Source organism: Dipodomys merriami, unplaced genomic scaffold, assembly GCF_024711535.1.
Source record: "Dipodomys merriami isolate MVZ:Mamm:240054 unplaced genomic scaffold, mDipMer1.0.p SCAF_15, whole genome shotgun sequence".
In the NCBI taxonomy this organism is placed as follows: Eukaryota; Metazoa; Chordata; class Mammalia; order Rodentia; family Heteromyidae; genus Dipodomys; species Dipodomys merriami.
The window spans coordinates 18,946,880-18,968,198 of record NW_027202826.1 but is presented as its reverse complement, the minus strand read 5'-3'; the positions used below and the strand labels follow the sequence as shown (position 1 = coordinate 18,968,198).

The following is a 21,319-nucleotide window of genomic DNA, read 5'->3' as shown; positions in this document are numbered from 1 at the left end:
TTGCTCATAAATATATACCTGGTTAATATAAATTCAGAAAGTCTAGGTTAGGCTGTTAGGTTTCCAGGTCTATAATCTTTAGTTAGGACACTACTCTGCTTGCATTGTTCAACACAGAACGGATTCTATGTCTTTCTGAAAACAATATGGAAAATTATCAATAGAATAAGCTCCGATCCATGTCCATATAGAAAACTCAAAGGCAGAGAATGGCTTGGCAGATTTTTCTATGGTCCATATTGAGAAAACACCAACCTCTTTTAGCAAATTAGCAATGAACTCACCTTTTCTTTAACCCATGTAAAATCAGATCTCATTTGAAACATGATACCAGTTACCTAGTAACTTCAACTATCGACTTCAACTTCAAAAACAAGCTCAGATCGACCATTTGAGTTGACTTTGAAGGAAGTGGACTACATTTTCGTATCTCTGTGTATGACTTTGTTCCATTTGACTCTGCCTGGTTTATGTTTTCTCAGCAGATCAAGCACCGGAAATGAAGCATTGCCTAAGCAAATCCAGTAGCTTCTTTCCTAACTCCCTGTATCAAAAACACAAGGATTTAAGAACTTTCCTTGTCAACCAAACTTAGAATAATTAACACATTTTATCAGCAGAGTTGATGGTTTCAGGAAAGAGGCATTTCATCTGCCTGAAATTCACAAATTGTCAAGCAGATGCCGACTTTTTACATAGTAATTTACTTCTGAATAATAATTGTTTAGCAAAATTGACTGTTTTTCTTTTCCTTTCTGATTTTTTTAAGTCTCAGCTTTAAGTAAATACAAGCTTTTGTAGTTTTTTTTTGTCAAAAATCAAGGGAATCTTTTTACAGGGCATTGAGTGGCTTTTCTTACTTGGTTGGTGGTATAATATTTTACAATGTCCAATTTGGAAGGCTGTTCTTGTGAAATATGTATGGGAGGTTCCGGGAAGGAAACAGCCATTCTTTCTTAAGTTTTCTAAATTGTATTTAAAACAGAACAGACCCCTGCAGTGGCTTTTAAACTCCTTTGACTTTTAGGTCTTGATCGATGAGCTTTTTGACTGTTGGAACTCAGAAATTAAAAGAAAGATTTCAAGAAAAGGGAGACCTTGGGAACAAGATGTACTTCCTTCTCAAATGTCATATACTGTTAAAACTTTATATGAACTTAGGAGAGATTACCATGTTTTATAAATTTATAGCAAAGAAGAAATGCCACTTTATTTGAATCTAAAGGACTTAACTCCTAAAAGAAATTGGGGGGCAGGGGTGTGGGAGATGGGAAGGGATGGGAAGGGGAAACAGAGGAGGCAGCAATGCTTGATAAGAAATGTACTCATTATCTTGCCCATGTAATTGTAACCCCTCTGTATGGTATTTTCACAATAAAAAAAGGAAAGAAATTCATCTGTTAGTGACATAATGTTTCAGAAAACAAAAATTGGTTAAAAGCATTGTAAGCAGATACTATACTAAGCACTGAAGGCTTACGGAGATCAATATCACACATCTAGGACTGGAAAGGGAGAAGAGTCTCCCCAGAAATTTTAAGTTTGATTGATTTAAGATGTAAGTTTGGTTTAACTGTAAGTTTGATTATTTAAGAGATAAATAAAGAATGGAAAATAGAAAAGTGATAAACTCACAAAATTGGCCTGAGGTGTAGAGACATCACATAAGTTCATATATAAATTTGTAGATTATGAGAAGCTTTGAAAGCTTGAAGATCAGGAGGGTTCAGATGAATAAAATTTCTTGAGTAGGAACATTGAATCATATTCTGGTCTAAAAATGAAAGGAAATCACCTGTTGGCCATAGTTAAAGATTAGAAAATAAGGTTGAAACTATGGTATCAGTAAATACTAAATATCAGGACAGGAAGTACTGACATACATTACTAGCAGCCCAGTGGTAGAGTACAGGCTGAAGAAAAGGAAGGACTTGAGTTCAACTTCTAGTGACACCAGAAAAACAAATAACATACTGACTCCCATGGTTAATTACTTTAAAGCCTATAACTGTGTTTTAGAATAGGAGGTACATGATTAGAGCTCTTAACTTGCGAAAATTAATCTGAATTAACTTGCAGACTATTGATCAGATGTTATTAGAATCCGGAGAAATAAAGGTTAAATTAGTTCAAATCTAATTGTCTTTCAATTAATTGAAAAGATGAGTCATACTTTAAGGAAGTTGAAAGTTTGTGATTTTACACACTATACTGGCAATGCAATGGACGGTTGAAGCATGTAAGAGGTTATTTGAATTCTAAATGTGGGCAAATGGTTTGGCAGCCAAGATGATGAAAGAGAAAAGGGGATAATTCAGAGATAAAAATGGTTTCTGATTTCAGACAGGGTAATTTTGAAACCCTGATAAGATATTCAAGTTTATCTGTCCAAAGGCAAATTAAAGTTGCTTCTTGGGTAGTATGAATACAGTTAGACCTAGAGATGATGGGAGGGGCCAAGAATTCTGCATGCAAAGATGTCTTACTCTAGCCCATTGCAACATTAATAACATCTCTATATTACCAATTTACCTCCCTCCTAGATGCCCAATGTTTTAACTCTTTTATGAAACTTACTTTCTAATTCTACAATTTTCAGGTATTTATTCTGCTAAAACCACTGCAGAAGAAAGAGCTAGATTTAGTACAGTTTATCTATAAGCAAGAGTACTAAACATATAATATTGAGGTAGTTGTATGAATGAATGCATACATAAAATCATGCCCTCTTTATTATTGTCATCTTTAGTTTCTTTCTATGCCAATCATTTACCAGCCTACCACCTTGTCTCTGAAGGAGATTGTGAGCTGATGTGAGTGGTATAACACAACAAAGATAGGAGTGGATTATAGCCATCAGGGAAAAAGGATAAACAGAATTGGTTTAATTCCTCCTTTTTTGGTTATCAGATATTTATAGTTTCTTAGTATTAGAAATGTTTAAGCAGATACCCTATGAGCAACCAGCTTCCCAGAAATACAAAACAATTTTAAAAATAAAGAGAATTTGGGGGCTGGGAAGGTGGCTCAGTGGTAGAGTGTTTGCCTGGCATGCATGAGGTCCTGGGTTTGATTCCTTAGTACCACATAAGCAGAAAAAGCCGGAAGTGGTGCTGTGACTCAAATGGTAGAGGGCTAGCCTTGTGCTGAAGAGCTGAGGGTCATCACCCAGAGTTCAAGCTCCACAACTGACAAAAAACAAACAAAAAGAGAGAGAATTTGGAATAAAAGTTAATATTCCAAATTTTTACCTTATCTTTCATTTTAAGTAAACCAAGTTACTTCAAAGTAGATCATTTAAGCTAATACTTTGTATTTACTTAATAGTTTAATTTGCATTTAGCTGATATGGGTGATCTGTTACAGGAGTAGTAACCTAGTGTGGAAAAAATCCAATGGGAAAGCCATTCCCAAAACAATTTCAAGAGAATTCCTCACTAACGCCTTTAAAAATAGTCCCCACCCAAAAATAGAAATGATCATTGTAGAATTTCTATTTTCAGAAGATTCATAATGGTTGCCAGAAACAAATTCCCTGGCAATTTTTATCTTAAGGATTGTAATTACTCAGAAGACTGAGGAAAATACTCATGTTTGAAGGTTTCAGAATGCTTTTCATTGGCTAGGTAACTGACCTTTTCCTCTTCATTGGTGAGGACACATTCTAAACTCAGATAAAGATTTGAACTTAGAATGATCTAATCCCTGTTACATAGATTCTTTTTTTTAGTAACTCTTTGCCAATTTCCTCTTCATCATTAAGAACATTTGAGATGCACTTTTTTTATTAATAAGTTTTTTTATTGTGAAAATACCATACAGAGTGGTTACAATTACATGAGCAAGGTAATGAGTACATTTCTTATCAAACATTGCTACCTCCTCCTTTCTTTCCCCTTCCTATCCCTTCCCATCTCCTTTCCCCCTTCCTCGCCCCCCACTCCCTGCCAAAGTTGTAAAGTTCGTTTTTCGACATAAAGTCTTGTACATCTCTGTTGCAATGGGTCTACCTGTATGCACATTTCTTACCATTGAATTTCCAAAGAGAAATTTACCATAAAAGATATTCATTCCTGTGCTGTCTACTTCCATGCATCTGAGTCTCCTGGGTCATTATAGTGCTCTTGGTTTAAGACTAAGAAAGCCTGTTGAGGGTTACAAGTTCTCTCAGGAGAGAGGTATTTGTAAAATCAGTTACATTGACAAAGTTACATCTATAGGACTCCTAAGTGTTGGGCAACCAGATGAAAAGTGTTTTGCTAAACTTGAATAGAGGTTTCAGGTCTTGAAGAATGATCTATCAGTAGAGTTATTCCTAACTGTTCTCTAAATAGAAGCAGTTACCATATGGTGTCACAGACACCTGCTGTGTCTTTCCCTACATCTTTTCTGGTCATGGATATTCCAGCCATTGCTGTGACAACTCTCTATGCACAGGTGTACCAGCCAGCACCTGCCTTCACTTCAATGCATAGATTCTGCTTTCTTGTTAGTGCTATTCTGATACCAACATATGTTCCCCAGTCCCACCTGGCACTGTTAGATCCTTGAGCTAGAAGCTCAAGGAATGTTAGCATTCCTAGGATAGCTCTTGACCAAGGTGGGAGATGAATAAATGCTGTCCTCACTGACCCACTCTGTCTCCTTCCCCTGGTATGACATCCTTTCATAAGCTAAACTGTGAATGCATCCATCCTTCACTCATGCTTTGCTTTCTGAGGAACTCTGGGATTTATTTTTCTAGATGGAAATCTTTGAGTTTGGAGGAGAGTGTACACCCAGATATAGATTCCAATTTCTCTGACATGTTTAATTAATAGGTGCTAGCATTCTTCCTCTTTACTTAAACCAACTAAAATGTGTTAATCAATCTTTGGTTAAAGAAGCTAAGCAATATTCTCAGTGGGACCTGTTCTAATGCAATCATTCTTCAGTTTGCAGAGTCTCGGTAATGAATTATACTGTGAGGTTAGTAGTCAAGAAAAGGCCAATGTGGTTGCTTTTTACTGAAATTAGAAAGGGTTTTCGATCTGTTTCATCAGTCATTCTGGCTGAAACCTGAATTAATTATAGCAAAGACTGGAGAACGGTGATCACAATTGGATGTGGACCAAGTTAACCTGAAGATATATGGTGCCATCTGCAAACATCTCCCAACTATGCCAGGCACTTTACATGCACTGCTTTCCTCACCACATTTCACGTCCATCTGGATTAATCCTGTTTAAGAAATGGAGGCTTAGCTGGGCGCTGATGGCTCACGCCTATAATCATAGCTACTAAGGAGGCTGAGATCTGTGGATCTCAGTTTGAAGCCAGTCTGGATGGAAAAGTCCCTGTGAGACTCTTATCTCCAATTAACCACTCAAAACCCAGTAGTGAAGCTGTGGCTCAAAGTGGTAGAGTGCTAGCCTTGAGCTCAGGACAAGGGTCCAAGTTCTGAGTTCAAGTCCCATGACTGACAAAAAGGAAAGAAAATCAAAGAAAAGGAAAAGAAAAGAAAAGAAATGAGGCTTAGGAACAGTACAAAGTTAAGCTATACTAGGATTGTATGGCTTACAACCAAAAGCAAGGGTGATTGATGCTCTTCAAACTTTTCCCAGAGTGAGGGAACACAAAACATTGTATGAAAGGAAATGTACTCATTACCTGACTCATGTAATTGTAATCCCTCTATACATCACCTCTAATAACAGTAAATTATAACAAATCAAAAACAAAGATGCATTCATTTGCAAAACAAAAACAAACAAACAATAACAACAACAACAAAAACCCTTCCTGTGGCTGGCTACATTGAGCTCTTTCGTTAAAAAGAATTGGGTTAGCTGGGGCAGAAGAAACCCTGTGATTCTTATCTCCAATTAACTAGCAAGAAGTCTGAAGTAGAGGTGTTGTCTAATTGTAGAGTACCAGCTTTAAGTGAAAAAGCTAAGTAAGATTACAAGCTTCTGAGTTCATGCCCAAGTACTAACACACACACACACACACACACACACACACACACACACACACACACACACATACACACACATACACACACACACACACAGGGTTAGAGACCTACCAGTTGCACAATTTGGAAAGAAACTAAAAAGAAATACTCATTACTGAACTAATCAGTGTCACATTTACAATATCCTAGAGTCTCACTGTCTGGGCTCAAATTCCAGCTTTGGCACTTACCAGATGTGTGAACTTGAGCAAGTTACTTAACTTTCACTGTTATAAGCTGTGGGTATGCATAGTCCTCACAGGTATTTGAATAATTGCACTAGGTAATATGCATAAAACACCTAGAACAGAGTAGGCATGCGGCAAACACACATCTTGCTGAATTTTGAAAGTCAGAGTCGGATCATTTATTATATTCCATCCTTAAATAAATTCCAAGTCAATTTCAATTAGAATCAGCAAATATTTAAGTAAGAATAATGTTAATTTTGACAGGCTAAAATATATGCACGTGCAAAATGTTCACAAGAGAATTAATATAGGATTCTAGAAAGATGTTTTCCAAGAATATATTTAATCACAATATATGCAGGTATAATCTGATAGATGCAAATTTATGGGCTGGCTAGAATGGCTTACAGATTTGCAAGTCATATAACGTACTCTGTGACTTAAGTATTCAAATTATTGAGCAAAATAGTGTTAATGTTTGATGAGAACTGTAGTTTTTTAGTCTGAAAAAGTCAAGATCCTCAAATACTTTTTCCTCTCACAAAATATTGAGCATTGTTTAATCTGAGAGGTGGAAGATATTAATGTAAGAAAATATAATCTTGATGTGAAAACTAAGTTTATATTTAACTTATTTTATGTCAATCCTCTTTTGCTTCATTTTCTAGATCTAAAAGTGAGAAGAAATGTGTTGATATAACATTGGTTCTGCACAACAAAGAGAAAATCATTCTCTTTTTAAATTTTTATTTATTTTTTATTGTGAAAATACTGTACAGAGGGGTTACAATTACATGGGCAAGATAATGAGTACATGAGAAAATCATTCTTAAAACACCTTTAAGTCATAAATTCCTATTAAAACATTAATCATTATCATATTAATGAATCCTTACATCTCAGAATCAACTGATAAAAGGAAAGGCATGAGCATTCTCCTGGGAAAGCTTGACCTCTGGGTATCTTTATATACACTGCCTCTCTTTTAGTCACAATCCCTTTCCATATTTTTCCTAGCCCTTTCACATCTAAATGGCCATGTGTTGAAATAATGCTTGAGTTACTTAAACACACACATGCACATACACATGCACACAAAGCACAGAAAAACATTTGATCACACACTGAATTCATTTTTAACTGTAGAGAAAAAGAAATGGCTTTTTGTGGTACAGACTGTGAAGTTGCCATTTGAGGGTGTTGGCCAAGTATAAGGTCACAGACACAATGCTCTTAGACAAGGCCCCTCCTGCCATTCATCATCTCAGAGCCACCAGTGTCACCCTGGCCAACCACAAGAACTCTCCACTGGGAGAGTCTCTCTACAAACCTAGTTTTAAAGATGAGACTCACCATAAAGCACAGAATTAACAGATTTCAATATTTATGAATAGCAATGGCGCTATTGAGATAATACTATTGCGAACAGAATACTTAGTATAAATCAATGAGTTTTTTATTCTTCTTATATTCTCCTTCCCCTATCATTTTTCTGACAACTTCGTGTATGTGGTCCAAGTTTTGAATCAATTAAGGTTTTTAAATTGTATAAGTAAACAAAATGACGCCAAAGTGACCATACTGACATCCATTTGCCAAACCAAGTTGCCATCTGGCTTTGTGTAAGTAGCCAGGGAGCAAGAACCAAACCCAAATGATCTTTTCCAAGGAGAAGAAAAAACATGGAGGATGGGCACATGACAGAGGTTTAGTCATTAATCTTTGTGTTAATGTGTAAAACTGTATTTCTTCAAATGTCACCAGAGTTGAAAAACACCTAAGGTATTTCTGGATATGAGGGCAATGTTTATTTTCATTTTTAGCCTAGGTCGCGGGGAGGCTGTGAGAGCCATTTAGGAATACATGCGCATTGGTTGAGCTTATTTGACTAGCTCTATGAAGATGACCTGCCATCTTGTTTTGTATAAATAGTAGGAAGACCTACCTCTGGATTATAATGTTTGTCCCCATTACACCATAATACCCTGGCTATCTGAATGCAAGTGTTGAATCACTGTCACTAGAAGAAAAAGTTGTCATCTTCTAGTTCTATTTCTTGTAATCATTTACCAGTTCATTCCAAACCATTTTGACACAATTAGTCCCAACTTCACTAGAACAGAATGTAAGTTTTTTAATTCAATGGGAAATACACACATATTTTACAATTTGCACCTCTAATGCTAACCTGTATTGCTACATTATATTTAGTCCTGTATGAAAGTAAAAGTATCAGATACTACAGTTGTTCTCATGTTTTACAATGTTCATTGACCAGCAAAAAAGAAAAAAATATTATTTATTCTACTGATATAAAAGTAACCAGTTTGTTCTTTGCAACAATATACTATTTATTTGAATATTGCATTAAATAGGAACTTTACCTTTAAAAATTATGTATTTGGTGATATAATAATATCCTTAAACTTTTTCTCACTAGGCCGTGGCTTATATCGGAGCCAGCATCATACAGTGTGTGTGTGTGTGTGTGTGTGTGTGTGTGTGTGTGTGTGTGTGTGTGTGTGTGTGTGTGTGTGTGTCTGTGTGTCTGTGTGTCTGTGTGTCTGTGTGTCTGTGTGTCTGGGGGGGGTCTGTGTGTTTGTACATGTGTGTCTGCATATGTGCATGTGTATGCATGCCAGGAGCTCTTAATCCTCATTACCAGAGGCCACGAGTTTGCTGTGTGACTGATGTAACAGAGTTCTTATTCTCTCCAGATTTTATCTTCCACATCTGTAAAGCAAGTATGGTTTGATTATATCAAGGTTTCTTCCAGACTAACAACTTTATGTTCTTAGTATACCAAACTGTTTCTATACATTTTGCCCTGAGTTATTTTGCCTAAGTTATCATCCTCATTCTGGAGCGCAATGTTATCGGCCAAAGGCCAATTCTCATCCATCAGACACAGTGTATGTGAACAGTCTTTCTTCCATTTTCTCTGATGATACTATATGGACGCAATTTGGAGAGATGTATAGGATGGGGGCTACCAAAAAATAAATAAAAGACTTGGAGAGAAAGGAGGAAATGACTGAGGTAAGAGAGAGAAACAGAGAGAGACACACAGACAGAATTTTTTTAATTATTCAAAACAAATCCAGAGGACAAATGAGGTTACAAAAGTGACAAGACTGACAGAAGGAGCTTGTCAGAGAGGCCTGGGAGGGAGAGATGGGAAGATCCTCTCATTGCTCTGATGGCTTGAAAAGATCCTGTGTACTGGTCTCTGGCCTCCCTTATATTGACCGTGGGATTGCTTCTCACCATTACAGCTCTTTCCAGTCCTTCTCTGCATCCACTCCCTCCTTGCCCATTCTCACAAGATGAGATAAGCAGAGGTGTTTGCTTTGCAAGGAAATGATTAGTCTCCTTCATTCAGGGAAATTTTTGACAGGAATTCAATGTAATCTCAATTATTTTTGCTTGTACTAGTTGAAGATAATAGGAAACTAGATTTGGCCAAGACAAATATTATTTGGACTACTGAAATCTCCCTAGGCCAAAGCTTACATTCCAGTTTTGTTTGGCAGCTCCTCTACCCCCTCTTCCTTATAAAAGCTTGTTGATGGCTTTTATTTCTACCATTAATCTCTCTCTTGCTTCCATTTACACTGACAGACCCTGGGCCTTGAGAAAATTAACCACATTTAATAACAATTGGATTAAGAAAATAGCTATAATATTCCCTTCAAAGTTTCAGGTGGGGTCAGCATATGTTAGCTAACCCATATAGAAAAATGTCTTGTTCTCAAGGAATAGTTAGAAGTTAGAAGAGTTTGAGAAGATGTAAGGCATTTGATGACTAGCATTAATACCTTGTAAGCCCAAAAAGAAATTGAGAACCTGAGATTATTGTTGGATGTGCATAAAAATGTCCAGTATTTGAAAATTGAACATTGAAGTTTGTCAGCTGGCTCATTACTCTGCCATTACTTCATAAATAGGGATAAGATAGAGATAGAGCTTGATTTTCTCACTTCTAGAATACAAAATCTAGCCACCTGTATGTGTAACTGCCAGATGTGTGTTCTTTGGTCACACAGTATTATAACTATAGGAGAATTTTTGTTTTAAAATCCATCTAACAACATTAACCACAAAGCAAGCAAGCAAGAAGAAAAGAAGGAAGGAAGAAAGAGAGAGGAAAAGGAAGGAAGAAAGAAAGAGAGGAAGGAAGGAAGAGAGAAAGGAAGGAAGGAAGGTAGGAAAGAAGGAAGGAAGGAAGGAAGGAAGGAAGGAAGGAGGGAAGGAAGGAAGGACGGAAGAAAGAAAGAAAGGGAGAGAGGGAGGGAGGGAGGGAGAGAAGGAGGGAGGGAGGAAAGGGTCTGAGTGGTGATGCAATCATCTTTAAATGGGAGAATGGCCTTTCTCCTACAAACACACAATGCACCATGCCCTACCTGATCCAACCCTCTCACTTGATCTCTACCAAATATACACCTTGTAAAGATGTCAGTTTCATCCCTAAACAATGACTTCTTTAGATAAGTCAACATTTTTATTGTGGAAAGGAGCATGAAGGAAATCAAGAGTGAAAGGAATTTTTTCCCCAGTCAATTCCAGTAGCTGTCAAACCTTACAGCAATCACCATGAGCAATGGGGAAATGTGTTCCCTTGAGACCGGAAACAACACAGTCTTGCCCCAATTGTTACCTTCATAAACCATTGTACTAAATATCTTAACTAGTGCTAAAAGAAGAAAAAATGTACTACAAGAACCATAAAGGGAAAAATACAACTGGTATTATTTGTAGATGGTATGATAGGATCATATAAGTAGAAAATATGTAAGATGTTGCCGACAAATTATGAGACTTAAAGAGTCCATCCAGAATTCTAGATATTTAAAAAATCATACAAAACCAACTTTATTTTACAGATGCAACAGATAGCAAAAAGAAAATTGAATAACATTTAAACAACACCAACAGTCAGATAATAATAAATAATTCTAGTAAAAGATATGCATAGTTCCTATGAGAAGAATCATATAACTTTATTAAGCAACATCTATCCAAATTTTTTTTAATTCCATGTTCATTGATTAGAAAACCCAGTGTGTGGAATAAAAAATGTCGTATTTCTACTAGCAATGCTTGAAAGTAAAAAAATTAAAACAACCAAATCAAACAAAAGCTGGTAGACATTGAGATTTCACTTTTGCACAAGAATAAAAATACAAATACATACAAAGAAATTTTTAGACTAGTAAAAAATAGAACAATTTTAGACAAATAAAACACTATTATCCTCACTCCTACATTATTTGTGGCTTTTGTATTTCCCCACATCTAGAATGAAATCCCAATGCATACAGAATAGACACTGTATACTCTTCAACTTTCAATCAGCCACTATTGATTTTCTTTCAATCCCTTTCTGTTATTCTTGTTAAATGTTACTCATTGAGGGTCAGAAACCTTCCACGTAAGCCTTACCTCTGCTCAGGTTTGCTGCCATTTAGTGGATGGCTTTCTATAAGGTGTCACTGCCTCCCATTCTATTTAATGAGTCAGAGAGCAGCTAGTATGTCTAGTTTCTCCCTAGACTGAAGGCTGATTCTGATTTGTGCCCTTCAGATCCCTAGTCTCCAGGGACGCCTAGGAGATGTTGATGAAGTGCAAATTCAAACTTTCTACTGATGCTTTCTGGTGCTGAAGGCAGAATATTATTAGCTGGAACAATGTTTAAATTCTTCAGAGAACTATTTAATTCGATTTAAAAGTTTCCCCAACCCTTTCCTAAGAACTCATAAAGCAGTTATTTAAAGCACTTCTAGGCAAAGCCATATGTTTTATTTTCTAGTGAATCATTTCAATATAGAAGCATAGTATATAAGTATTCAATATGGAAGTATTCTACATTCAATATAGAAGCATAATATATAAATGTAGACATGTATTAATTTATAATTAATAACAGCACTTCTATAGTTGTTCATCAGTTTGAGAATTTATCATCTTTTCTTCTTTATCTCTACAACCTCTCAAAGGCCAATGTGTTATGTGTTAACTGTTTTCAATGTATAATAAAATTTTAAGTATTTAAAAATTCAGTAAATATATAAATGAGACTAAATGTTAAAGGGTGCTGAAAGTGACTGCTAGTTTTTATTAACAAATTAAACTCTACATCGCATCTATATAAGAGGTTGGACTTGCAAGGAAGGTAAATGAAAATGAATATTCTTGAAGCAGATTGAATATATGAAAACAATGAAACTTGTTGAAAGTGTTTTAGAAAGGAGAGAGAGAGAAGGAAGGGAGAGTGATAAGTTAAGTTTATTGGAATAATCCCCCCATATAACTAATATATGTTAATAAAAATTAAATTAAACAAACAGACGAAAATTGAACTTGCAGGGTTAGAGAAATAACTCTTTTATTCTGTCACTTAAAAATTGAATATTGATTTCCAAAGTCTAATTAACAGTTGGAAAAAAATACTCTTCACCAAAATGTACTCTGAAAGACATAAGGAAACTCCTAGAGAATACACTTACAAAATGTAGTCATAAATTAGCAATAAGTAATGCATCTATTTACATTATTTTAACTAGTAGTAAATAATGTAGTAGATATTATCAGCACAATTGTAAGATATCTAGTCAAAATATATTCACAGGAGAAATGAGTAGTGGATGCTTCTGTCCAGTACCAAATGCAGTAGGATTTCAATACTGAATTCAGGAAAACGACTACCCAGCATGCAATTGTACAAGGTGGGAACTACACAGATTGAGCCAGAAGAGGTTCAGGATGGAACTTGTAAGGGACGCCTCCTACAGGCTGCAAAATTTGAGTTTTAAGGAAAGAAATTATTCTTCCTATTCTCTTACATTTTTCTTGCATAAGAAGAGGAACAACACTAGAGGAGCAACAGAAATAAAAATGCCACAGTCAAGAAAGAGCAATGAAGAAAAAAACCACTTATGTCCCTATCTTTCTAACGTATTTATAAGGAACCATGTGATTTTTTGTTGTTGTTGTTGTTGCTTTGTATGTTCCTCTCCATGGTATAATGCCTGTTTTCACTGTATTTGGGGAGGGGAAGGGAAAAAACAAAATGTGTTAAGTAGGGATACAGGAGGATCCATTGTAACAATGAGGTGCACACTATGTTGAAAAATGAACTTATAATTTAGATGTTGGGGGAGTGTAGTTATGGAAGTGGGAGGGAAGGGTTGGTAGGGGAAAAACAAAGGAGGAGGCAACAATGCTTGATAAGACATGTACTCATTACCTTGCTCATGTAACTGTAACCCCTCTGCACAGTATTTTCACAATAAGAAACATATTAAGAAAAAAAGAAAGAAAGAGCAAGGAAAGCAGCCTGTCTGTGGGAAAGTAATGATAAATTAAAGGGAATAGATTTCAAGTCATAAATAAAACGTATTTCTAGGATCGAAGGATTTGTTTGTAGTGGTCGTTTCTCTCCTTGGGTGAGCCTTGAGATTGCATGTGGCAGTGATTAACTCCTATGTCCATGTAAAAAAGCAATGGCCATTAAAATAGCATGATAATGTCATAAAAATAGACTTAGCAATGGATAGAGCAGGATATAGAGTGTATGTGTAGTGTTTACACATATGCAATGTTGGATGGTTAAACATAGAACATGAATCAAGCTAAGAGATTACACAGGAGAAAGAGAGGGAAGAATGGAAAAATAAAGAAGATGAAAAATTGACACATCTCAAGTCTATGAGAGCAGCATAGAGAAACTCAACAAAAGAGGATGACCAATAACAGAGTGCTAGAGAAGAGAGACTCTTGGGTAGGTGGGTGGGGACTAGGAAAAGGGGGCTGTGTCTGGGAGGGCAGGATAAAGAAGACTGAAGAGTGTTGAAATCAATTGCTTACAACTAGAAAATTGAACAAGGAAGCCTGTTAAGGGATGCTATTTCTTAGAGGGAAGGGCGCAAGGCCTGTGATAGAGATAGTGAAATCAGAGCCAACTCTCCATCTTCCCAACCCAAACACCTTCCAAGACCGCAGGTCCATTTGCAGATACTGCTGTGTTCTGTTTAACAAACTCAGCAAGGTAATGCTGCCTTCCTGTCCTCCCTCCCCTACTCCCTGGTGGGGCCAGGTGGCTGAGACACCTGTCCACGCTCGGAGCCTGCCAGGCTTGGCACCCCCACCCACCTCACAGATGGCCGGAAACTTGAAGAGATTCCTCTTTCCACTTATCTGAATCAAGATTTTCCTGTTACTTAATCCACTGAAATCAGTCCACATGAGAAATGAAAGCTTTCTCCCAACTTTTGTCTTTCCTGTAGTATTTTATATATGATTGGAAATGCACTTTTAAATTCCTCCTTTGTAAGAATTACACTTACTTGGCTATTTTATTTAAAATGGGATTTTTTCCCCCTGTCTCCTTCCCCTAAAAGGCTATGTGTGTGGCTTAAGACCTTCAGGCCTCCTGTTATCTGGACCCTATTTAGGCTACAGATTGTATTACTTTTGTTTGATTTAGAACTAAGAAATCTCCCCTTCAGTTTGAATATGAAATGCATTTTCCTTATGATGTTTCCATATATGATTGCTCTTGAAGTCTCTCCCTCCAAGAAAATTATTCTGATGATATGAACCTGCTTTGGTTTCTTTTAACATTAGGTAGAGTCAATTGTGCATAGTAATTATTACTTTTGTACCTGTGTGTGTGTCAGTACTGAAGCTTGAAATTAAGGCCTGGGCACTGTCCCTTAGCGTTTTCACTTAAGGATGGCACTCTACCACTTGAGCCTCAGCTTCACTTCTGGTTTCTGGTGGCTAATTCTCCAATTAAGAGTCTCATGGATTTTCCTGCCCAGGATGGCTTTGAACCATGATCCTCAGATCTCAGGCCCCTAAATAGCTGGGATTACAGTGGTGCAATTATAAGCCTAGGATTACGGCTGCTTTTGATATGTCTAATCGTATCAGCATAAACTCTAAGTTTCTTTTAAAATAACCCACATATTTTTTTACTTGGTTTAGCATCTGCTTGAATAGTGCTTAATAAATGTTGATCAAGGTAAATAATTTATAAAGTTGTAACAAGACGTCATTAGATGTTGGAGTCAATGCAAAATGAAAAAAACTTTTGGCTGTGTCATCTCATGATCATTGTTTTCTTTTGATCAGAAAATCAGCAGCATAGAATTTAGTTGGCAGTGAACCAAAATGACTGAACTTATATCAGAAAGAAACACCACTAGGGTAAAAATGTGTGCATATGGAACTAATGATCAGGAGGTCAAGTGGCATGTCTTTCATGAAGGTTCTGTTTGATGGGAATACAGAAAATGATACCTTATTTCATTTGCATGTATTCAATATATTTATATATTAATGTCAGTTTTTTACATTATATATGTTTTATATATAGTATATATAAATATTTATATGTCAGAGAAAGTTGAAGTCCTCAGCTTGTACTTCACTGATGGTAATTTACTAAGGTGTACAATATTTATCAGCTAAACAGCAAGAATTATGGTAGCAAATACTGACAAATTACTATAAAGACCAACTGTCTCATCAGTTATATGAGAATTTACATAATGCCATTACATGCAAATATAGGAGTTGGATCTATGATAAAGCTGTTAGGGCTGGGAATGGGTATCAAGTGGTAGTGTCTGGCCTGTGTTGTTCAAGCCCTAATTACACACACACACACACACACACACACACACACACACACACACACACACATACACACAGAGTATTGAATCTGTGTACATTGTATATCATAATCAATAAGGGACAAGCACCTGCAAAATCATAATTAAAAATTGATTGGAAATTACTTTATTTCAAGACTAAATTATTTGTGAGCATTTAAAGGGCTGAGGAGTCAGGAATGTGTAGAAGGTAATACTGCATAATACAATATGAATTTGTAAAAATAATTCCTGTGAAGATATTTGGAATTATTATTGTCTGACCATCAATTCTATAGACCAGTTGCTCTAGGTTATGAAGTTCTTACCAATAATGGTACATTGGAGAATTTATAAGACTGTATGGTGCCTAGCATTTTCTATGTTCCATAATTAAGTATTTTGAAGAACTCTTTGCTTTCTTCCAAAGTTTGAGCCCTCTTTTGAAATTCTGATTTTTGTTTTTGTTTTTGTTTTTGTTTTTTGTCGGTTGTGGGGCCTGAACTCTGGGTCTGGGCACTGTTCCTCAGCTCTTCAGCTCAAGACTAGCACTCTACCACTTGAGCCACAGCACCACTTTTTCTGCATATGTGGTGCTGTGGAATCAAACCTAGGGCCTCATGCATGCAAGGCAAGTACTCTACCACTGAGCCACTTTCCCAGCCCCTGAAATGCTGTTTTTATGTAAGCTAGCAAAGGAAGTATTTTCTCAGAGAGACTACAGAGGATAAATACATTTCATATGTCCAAATAGTAGTGCTAGAAACAAAGGCAAAATTCCCCTAAATCATATAATCAAGATTAATAAAGTAGAAGGTAAACAGACTTTGCTACAAATTGATGCTATGATCTTTTGAAATTACCTCCAACTCATTTTGTGTGTGAGAGAGAGGGGTGAGAGAGAGAAAGAGAGAGAGAATACTAATGCTTGAGTCTTAGGCCTGCAGCTTGAAACTTAGGTCTCAAACTCTCTCTTGACTTTTACATTTTCAGCTAGAGCTCTACCACTTGAGCCACACCTCTACTTCTGGCTTTTTTACTGGATTATTGGACTTGAGTCTCAAGGATTTATCTGACCAAGATGACTTCAAACTGGGAATTTCCAGTTGCAGCCTACTGAGTAGCTAAGATTATAGATATGAAACACTAGTGCCTGTCTTAAATTCATTTTTTAAGCAAGAAAAGTTCAAGATTTTGTAATGGTAGAATATCTGAAAATTTATTTTTGAGCTTCTAAAAGGATTGCTGTCTGAGGCCAGTAAAAGCCATGAGATGCTATCTGAAAAATAACTAAAGCAAAAAAAAGCTATAGCCATGGCTCCGTGACAAAAAGCCCTGCCTAACAAAGGCTCTGGGTTCAAAACCTGGATGCAAAAACACACATATACATCTGTTGAGTTAAATTTGAATTTACACATTTATTCATCACAAGCTTTCTTAGAGACTATGTAGTTCCAACAGAACAGACTTTCCTTGTCTATCATCCTTAAAACTTCACATCAGTATGAGACACATATGGCACTAGTGAGTGAAAGTTTGTTACAACCAGAAAGTCAGCTCCAAATCCATGCTCTACTCTCTGGGCTATTAGCATCATACATGCAGTTTCATGGCAAAATAATGTAAAGGCAACAATATTAACATAATTTAATTTTTTTCAGATGTTGACAACGTATCTCCAACCTCATCCTCACCAACAAATTCTGCAACAAAAGAATCTTCACTAACACCAGACACAAAGCCAACAACAGAGTCTATCCATCCAACACCTGAAATATCTATAGGTATGATGACTTCTCAGTAAAAGAAAAAAATACTATATATATAGTTTGAAGAGCAAAATTAGTAAAGCCTATACATTAACATACATAAAAATGACCTGCTCTTTTGCATTCAAGTATTATAAAAATCTGTGCTCATTCACTATTTTGAAATCTTTGTGTGTATGTGTGTGTGTGTGTGTGTGTGTGTGCACGCATGTGAGAGAGATAGAGAGAGAGAGTTGATTTGCATACTGAAACCTGACTTCTCAGTTGGCTTTTCTGTTGATCGTGTCTTGTTTGATCATGAACCTATTGTGAGTGTTACATACACACAGTTTTCTTTCAGAGAAAATACCAATTACCTTGCCTAAGTCACAAAGTGATCTTCCCAAATTCTGGAGAATTCCAGTTCTCCACTTAGGTAGCCCAGTCCCCAAGGTGAAGCTATGTGAATTACAGGCTGATTTTGTTGATTGGGCCATGCTGAGAACAGATTTAATTGTAACTTTCAATACTAGTGTCATTGGTTTTTGTTGCTGCATTCAGTGGCAGCAACTATATCACTATTTGAGGGACAGTTAGTAAAGGGAATCTACCCACCCCTCCATCTTCCCTAAAAATATTAAAAGCCATTGAGCATCAATTGAAAAGTCAATGTGAGCAACAGAAGTGCTACGATGGGGGGAGGCTGACAGAGTTCTCCAACAGCTGGATGACAGGAGAGAAACATGGATGAAGAGCGCTGGAGAAGGAAGCCAGAAAGGAGCTGGCAGGGGTTCTGTTGCCTAGTTACGCCCTTGTGTATTAAGGCATAGTCGAGTTGAGCTATGTATAGAATACATAGTAGTATCTAGATACATAGATAGGTAGATAGGTAGGTAGATAGATAGATAGATAGATAGATAGATAGATAGATAGATAGATAGATAGATAGATAGATAGATAGATAGATAGATGAATGGATGAAGGTGACTATGTTACCTTCCCCTAAAGATAATACAATTAATTAATTATGATGAAGATGATAGATGATTGTCTTCAGAAATCACACTCTTGGTTGTAAACTAGTATATCTAGCTTCTTCATCTCAGGACTGTGGAGAGCTTAAATTTGAGTACATTTGATAAAAACTCTCTCACTTTCCAAAAAATAATCCAATGTTAACTTCTACAACCATAGAAAAAGTATCCTTGCAGTGAAACCCTTTTTTTTTTTTCTCCTTTACTTGTGGCCAATATCTTCTTAGCTACACAAGAGTTTTTCCTCCCCAAAATAGGACCTAGAGAAGCTTATTTATTTTCATTTCAAGGCTTCCCAATAGGATTTTCTTTGTTTAAAGGTCAGAAGACAGTTGGTTTCATAGTACTTATGTCTATCTGAAGCACATAAATGTGTTTTCACTTGCCCGTGGCAGAAATTCTATCATCTGAAAAGTTTTTTTTAAAAAAAGAAGTGCAACAGAGATGAGAATTTTCACAGTAACACAGTGACAGAATGATGGGGGGAAAGGACGTTGGGTCTAAGCAGTGCTGGCCTTGAGCAGAGATTTGCCACTTACAGAGATGGGGTTAGGCTCTTCTTAGCTGGGCATCCAGCAATGACAAACTTTGTGGAAAGGTCAAGTAGACGGAATTTTAAAAAACAACATTTGGTAGACACTGCATCTTACCACTCTAAAATGAACTTCTAGGATTATGAAATTTGACTTGCAATTTTGTTTTTCAGCTTTGTTATTCAGCTGGACCATAGGAAAGTCACATATGCTTAATGAGTGGAATTACACTGAAGGAATAAGAATTTCTGAGCATGGTTCTTAAGTTTTGTGGTACTAAATAGGTATCCAGTTTCTTCTGAGATTAGTAGAAGAGCCAGGTATTTGGGGCCATCTGCTTCACAGAAAGTGTTAGATTTGGCAGTTATTAAATTGCATGTCTGATATGGAGAAAAAGGGAAAGATGAACCTATAAAGAACAGACTTTTGAAGAACATGCTTGGAAATGTTTTGTATGACTAGTGGCCATGAAGGTGGGATTTTTCTCCATTGTCTTTCTCTCCTACTCATTACCTTTCCATCGGGAAGCCTGAATGGGAAAATGAACAACTGGGAAAATGAACAACTGGAAATATCTCTTGTAGATGATTCTTTCATTTGTCCTTTGCACAGAATTTTGATGCGGTGAAATTGACATTTTTAAGTTTAATCCTCACAAAATATGTTTACCAATTATTTTCTTGAAAACTTTATGACCTAAATGGGATTCAACACAGCCTGTAAAGTTGACAAAGCAATTTCATAGAACAGAATTATGATAGTCTAATGACTTAGCTTAGCCTTTGTTGACTTAAAATTAAATACTAGCCTTTACAGTGCATAGCTATAGTTTTCCCTTATTTGTGCTGACTTCAGTCCATTTGTCTGATCAACTTCTTAAAAGTTCTTCGTCATTACTCATACACTGAAAATGAACAGTATCACAGTTATTGGTTACTGAGATACTCATGATGGTGATACACAAATATGTTCCAGAACTGCAGCATATATGCCGAATATGAAAAATGAACTACAACTTATATGAAACTGCTTACTAGTGTTTGAAGTGACTATTCATCAATACATGATAAATCTGAAATAGTATTACTCTTACTCCAAAAATTAACTAAGGGGTGGGGGATTAGCTCAAGTGGTAAAATGCCTGCTTAGCAAATAAAAGGCTTCTAGTTCAAATCCACCTAAAAGAAATTGCACTGAAAGAAGAGATGATGAGCTGTTGACAAGGAGAAATTTTGTGCTTTGTTGTTTCTCTTCTCTCAGGGCCATTTATTTGAATTATTTCCTTATTCTTACTATTACTCAGATTTAAAAGGTACTAAGAGTCCAGGACTCTGGAAGAGGAACAAAGCAGAATTCAAAGAATATTTCATGAAATTTTCATGAAGTTTTCAAGCTCCTTTATGACTTATATTTAACTTAGAATTTTCTTCACTCCAAGTTAACAAAGTAAAATGTAATTCTGAAAAATAAATTGTGATATTCCTAGATCCCACTGGTCCAGTCATAGTTTGGAGGAGATATTTTTTTGTGGTGGGAGGAGTAGAGGGAAGACAGGAAGAAAATAAAATCATTTTAAATTTCTGCAATTTAGATGTTTTGCAATACTTTTCGCATACTTAATGATATTCATCTAACAATCTGCAGTAGAAATTTGCTACTTGGATCTTCATATAAAACCACATGTGTTTTTGTGTATACCTCTATGTGTCTCTCAAGCATACACAACTATATTCCTCTTGAGACCCAAGGAGTTAGAAAATGGAAAAAATAGAGATAAAAAAGATAAAGTTAGTGGGAAATACAAAAATTACAAGGAAAAAATTAAAGGTTTATCCAGCACATCTTCAAAGGGCTTCCATTTCACTTCCAAATTCAGCTTTTATTTATTCTGGTGGGATAAGATTCTGAATAATAATGTCATCTGTCTTATCAAACTAGGAACAACCAGCAAAGACTCATCAAAAACATCACTTACGCCAGAAATTACTTCACTAACAACTGCTAAAACTACAGGTAAGTATTAATTTATTTTGCCAGCTTTAAATACACACACACACACACACACACACACACACACACACACACACACACACACACACACACACACACACACACACACACACACACAATTCTTCCTACTCAGGAGGCTGAGATTTGAAGAT

The 21,319-nt window shown here is 36.2% G+C and overlaps 1 protein-coding gene across 2 annotated transcripts in view; it reads left to right on the top strand.

The window, feature by feature from the left end:
• Emcn (endomucin) overlaps positions 1-21,319 on the top strand; it is a 62,705-nt gene that overhangs the window by 1,510 nt on the left and 39,876 nt on the right. For both annotated transcript variants that reach the window (XM_070022339.1, XM_070022340.1), the window contains exons 2-3: positions 17,504-17,626; positions 21,096-21,170. In XM_070022339.1, coding sequence (XP_069878440.1) covers positions 17,504-17,626; positions 21,096-21,170 — 198 coding nt within the window. The remainder of the gene's footprint in view (positions 1-17,503; positions 17,627-21,095; positions 21,171-21,319) is intronic.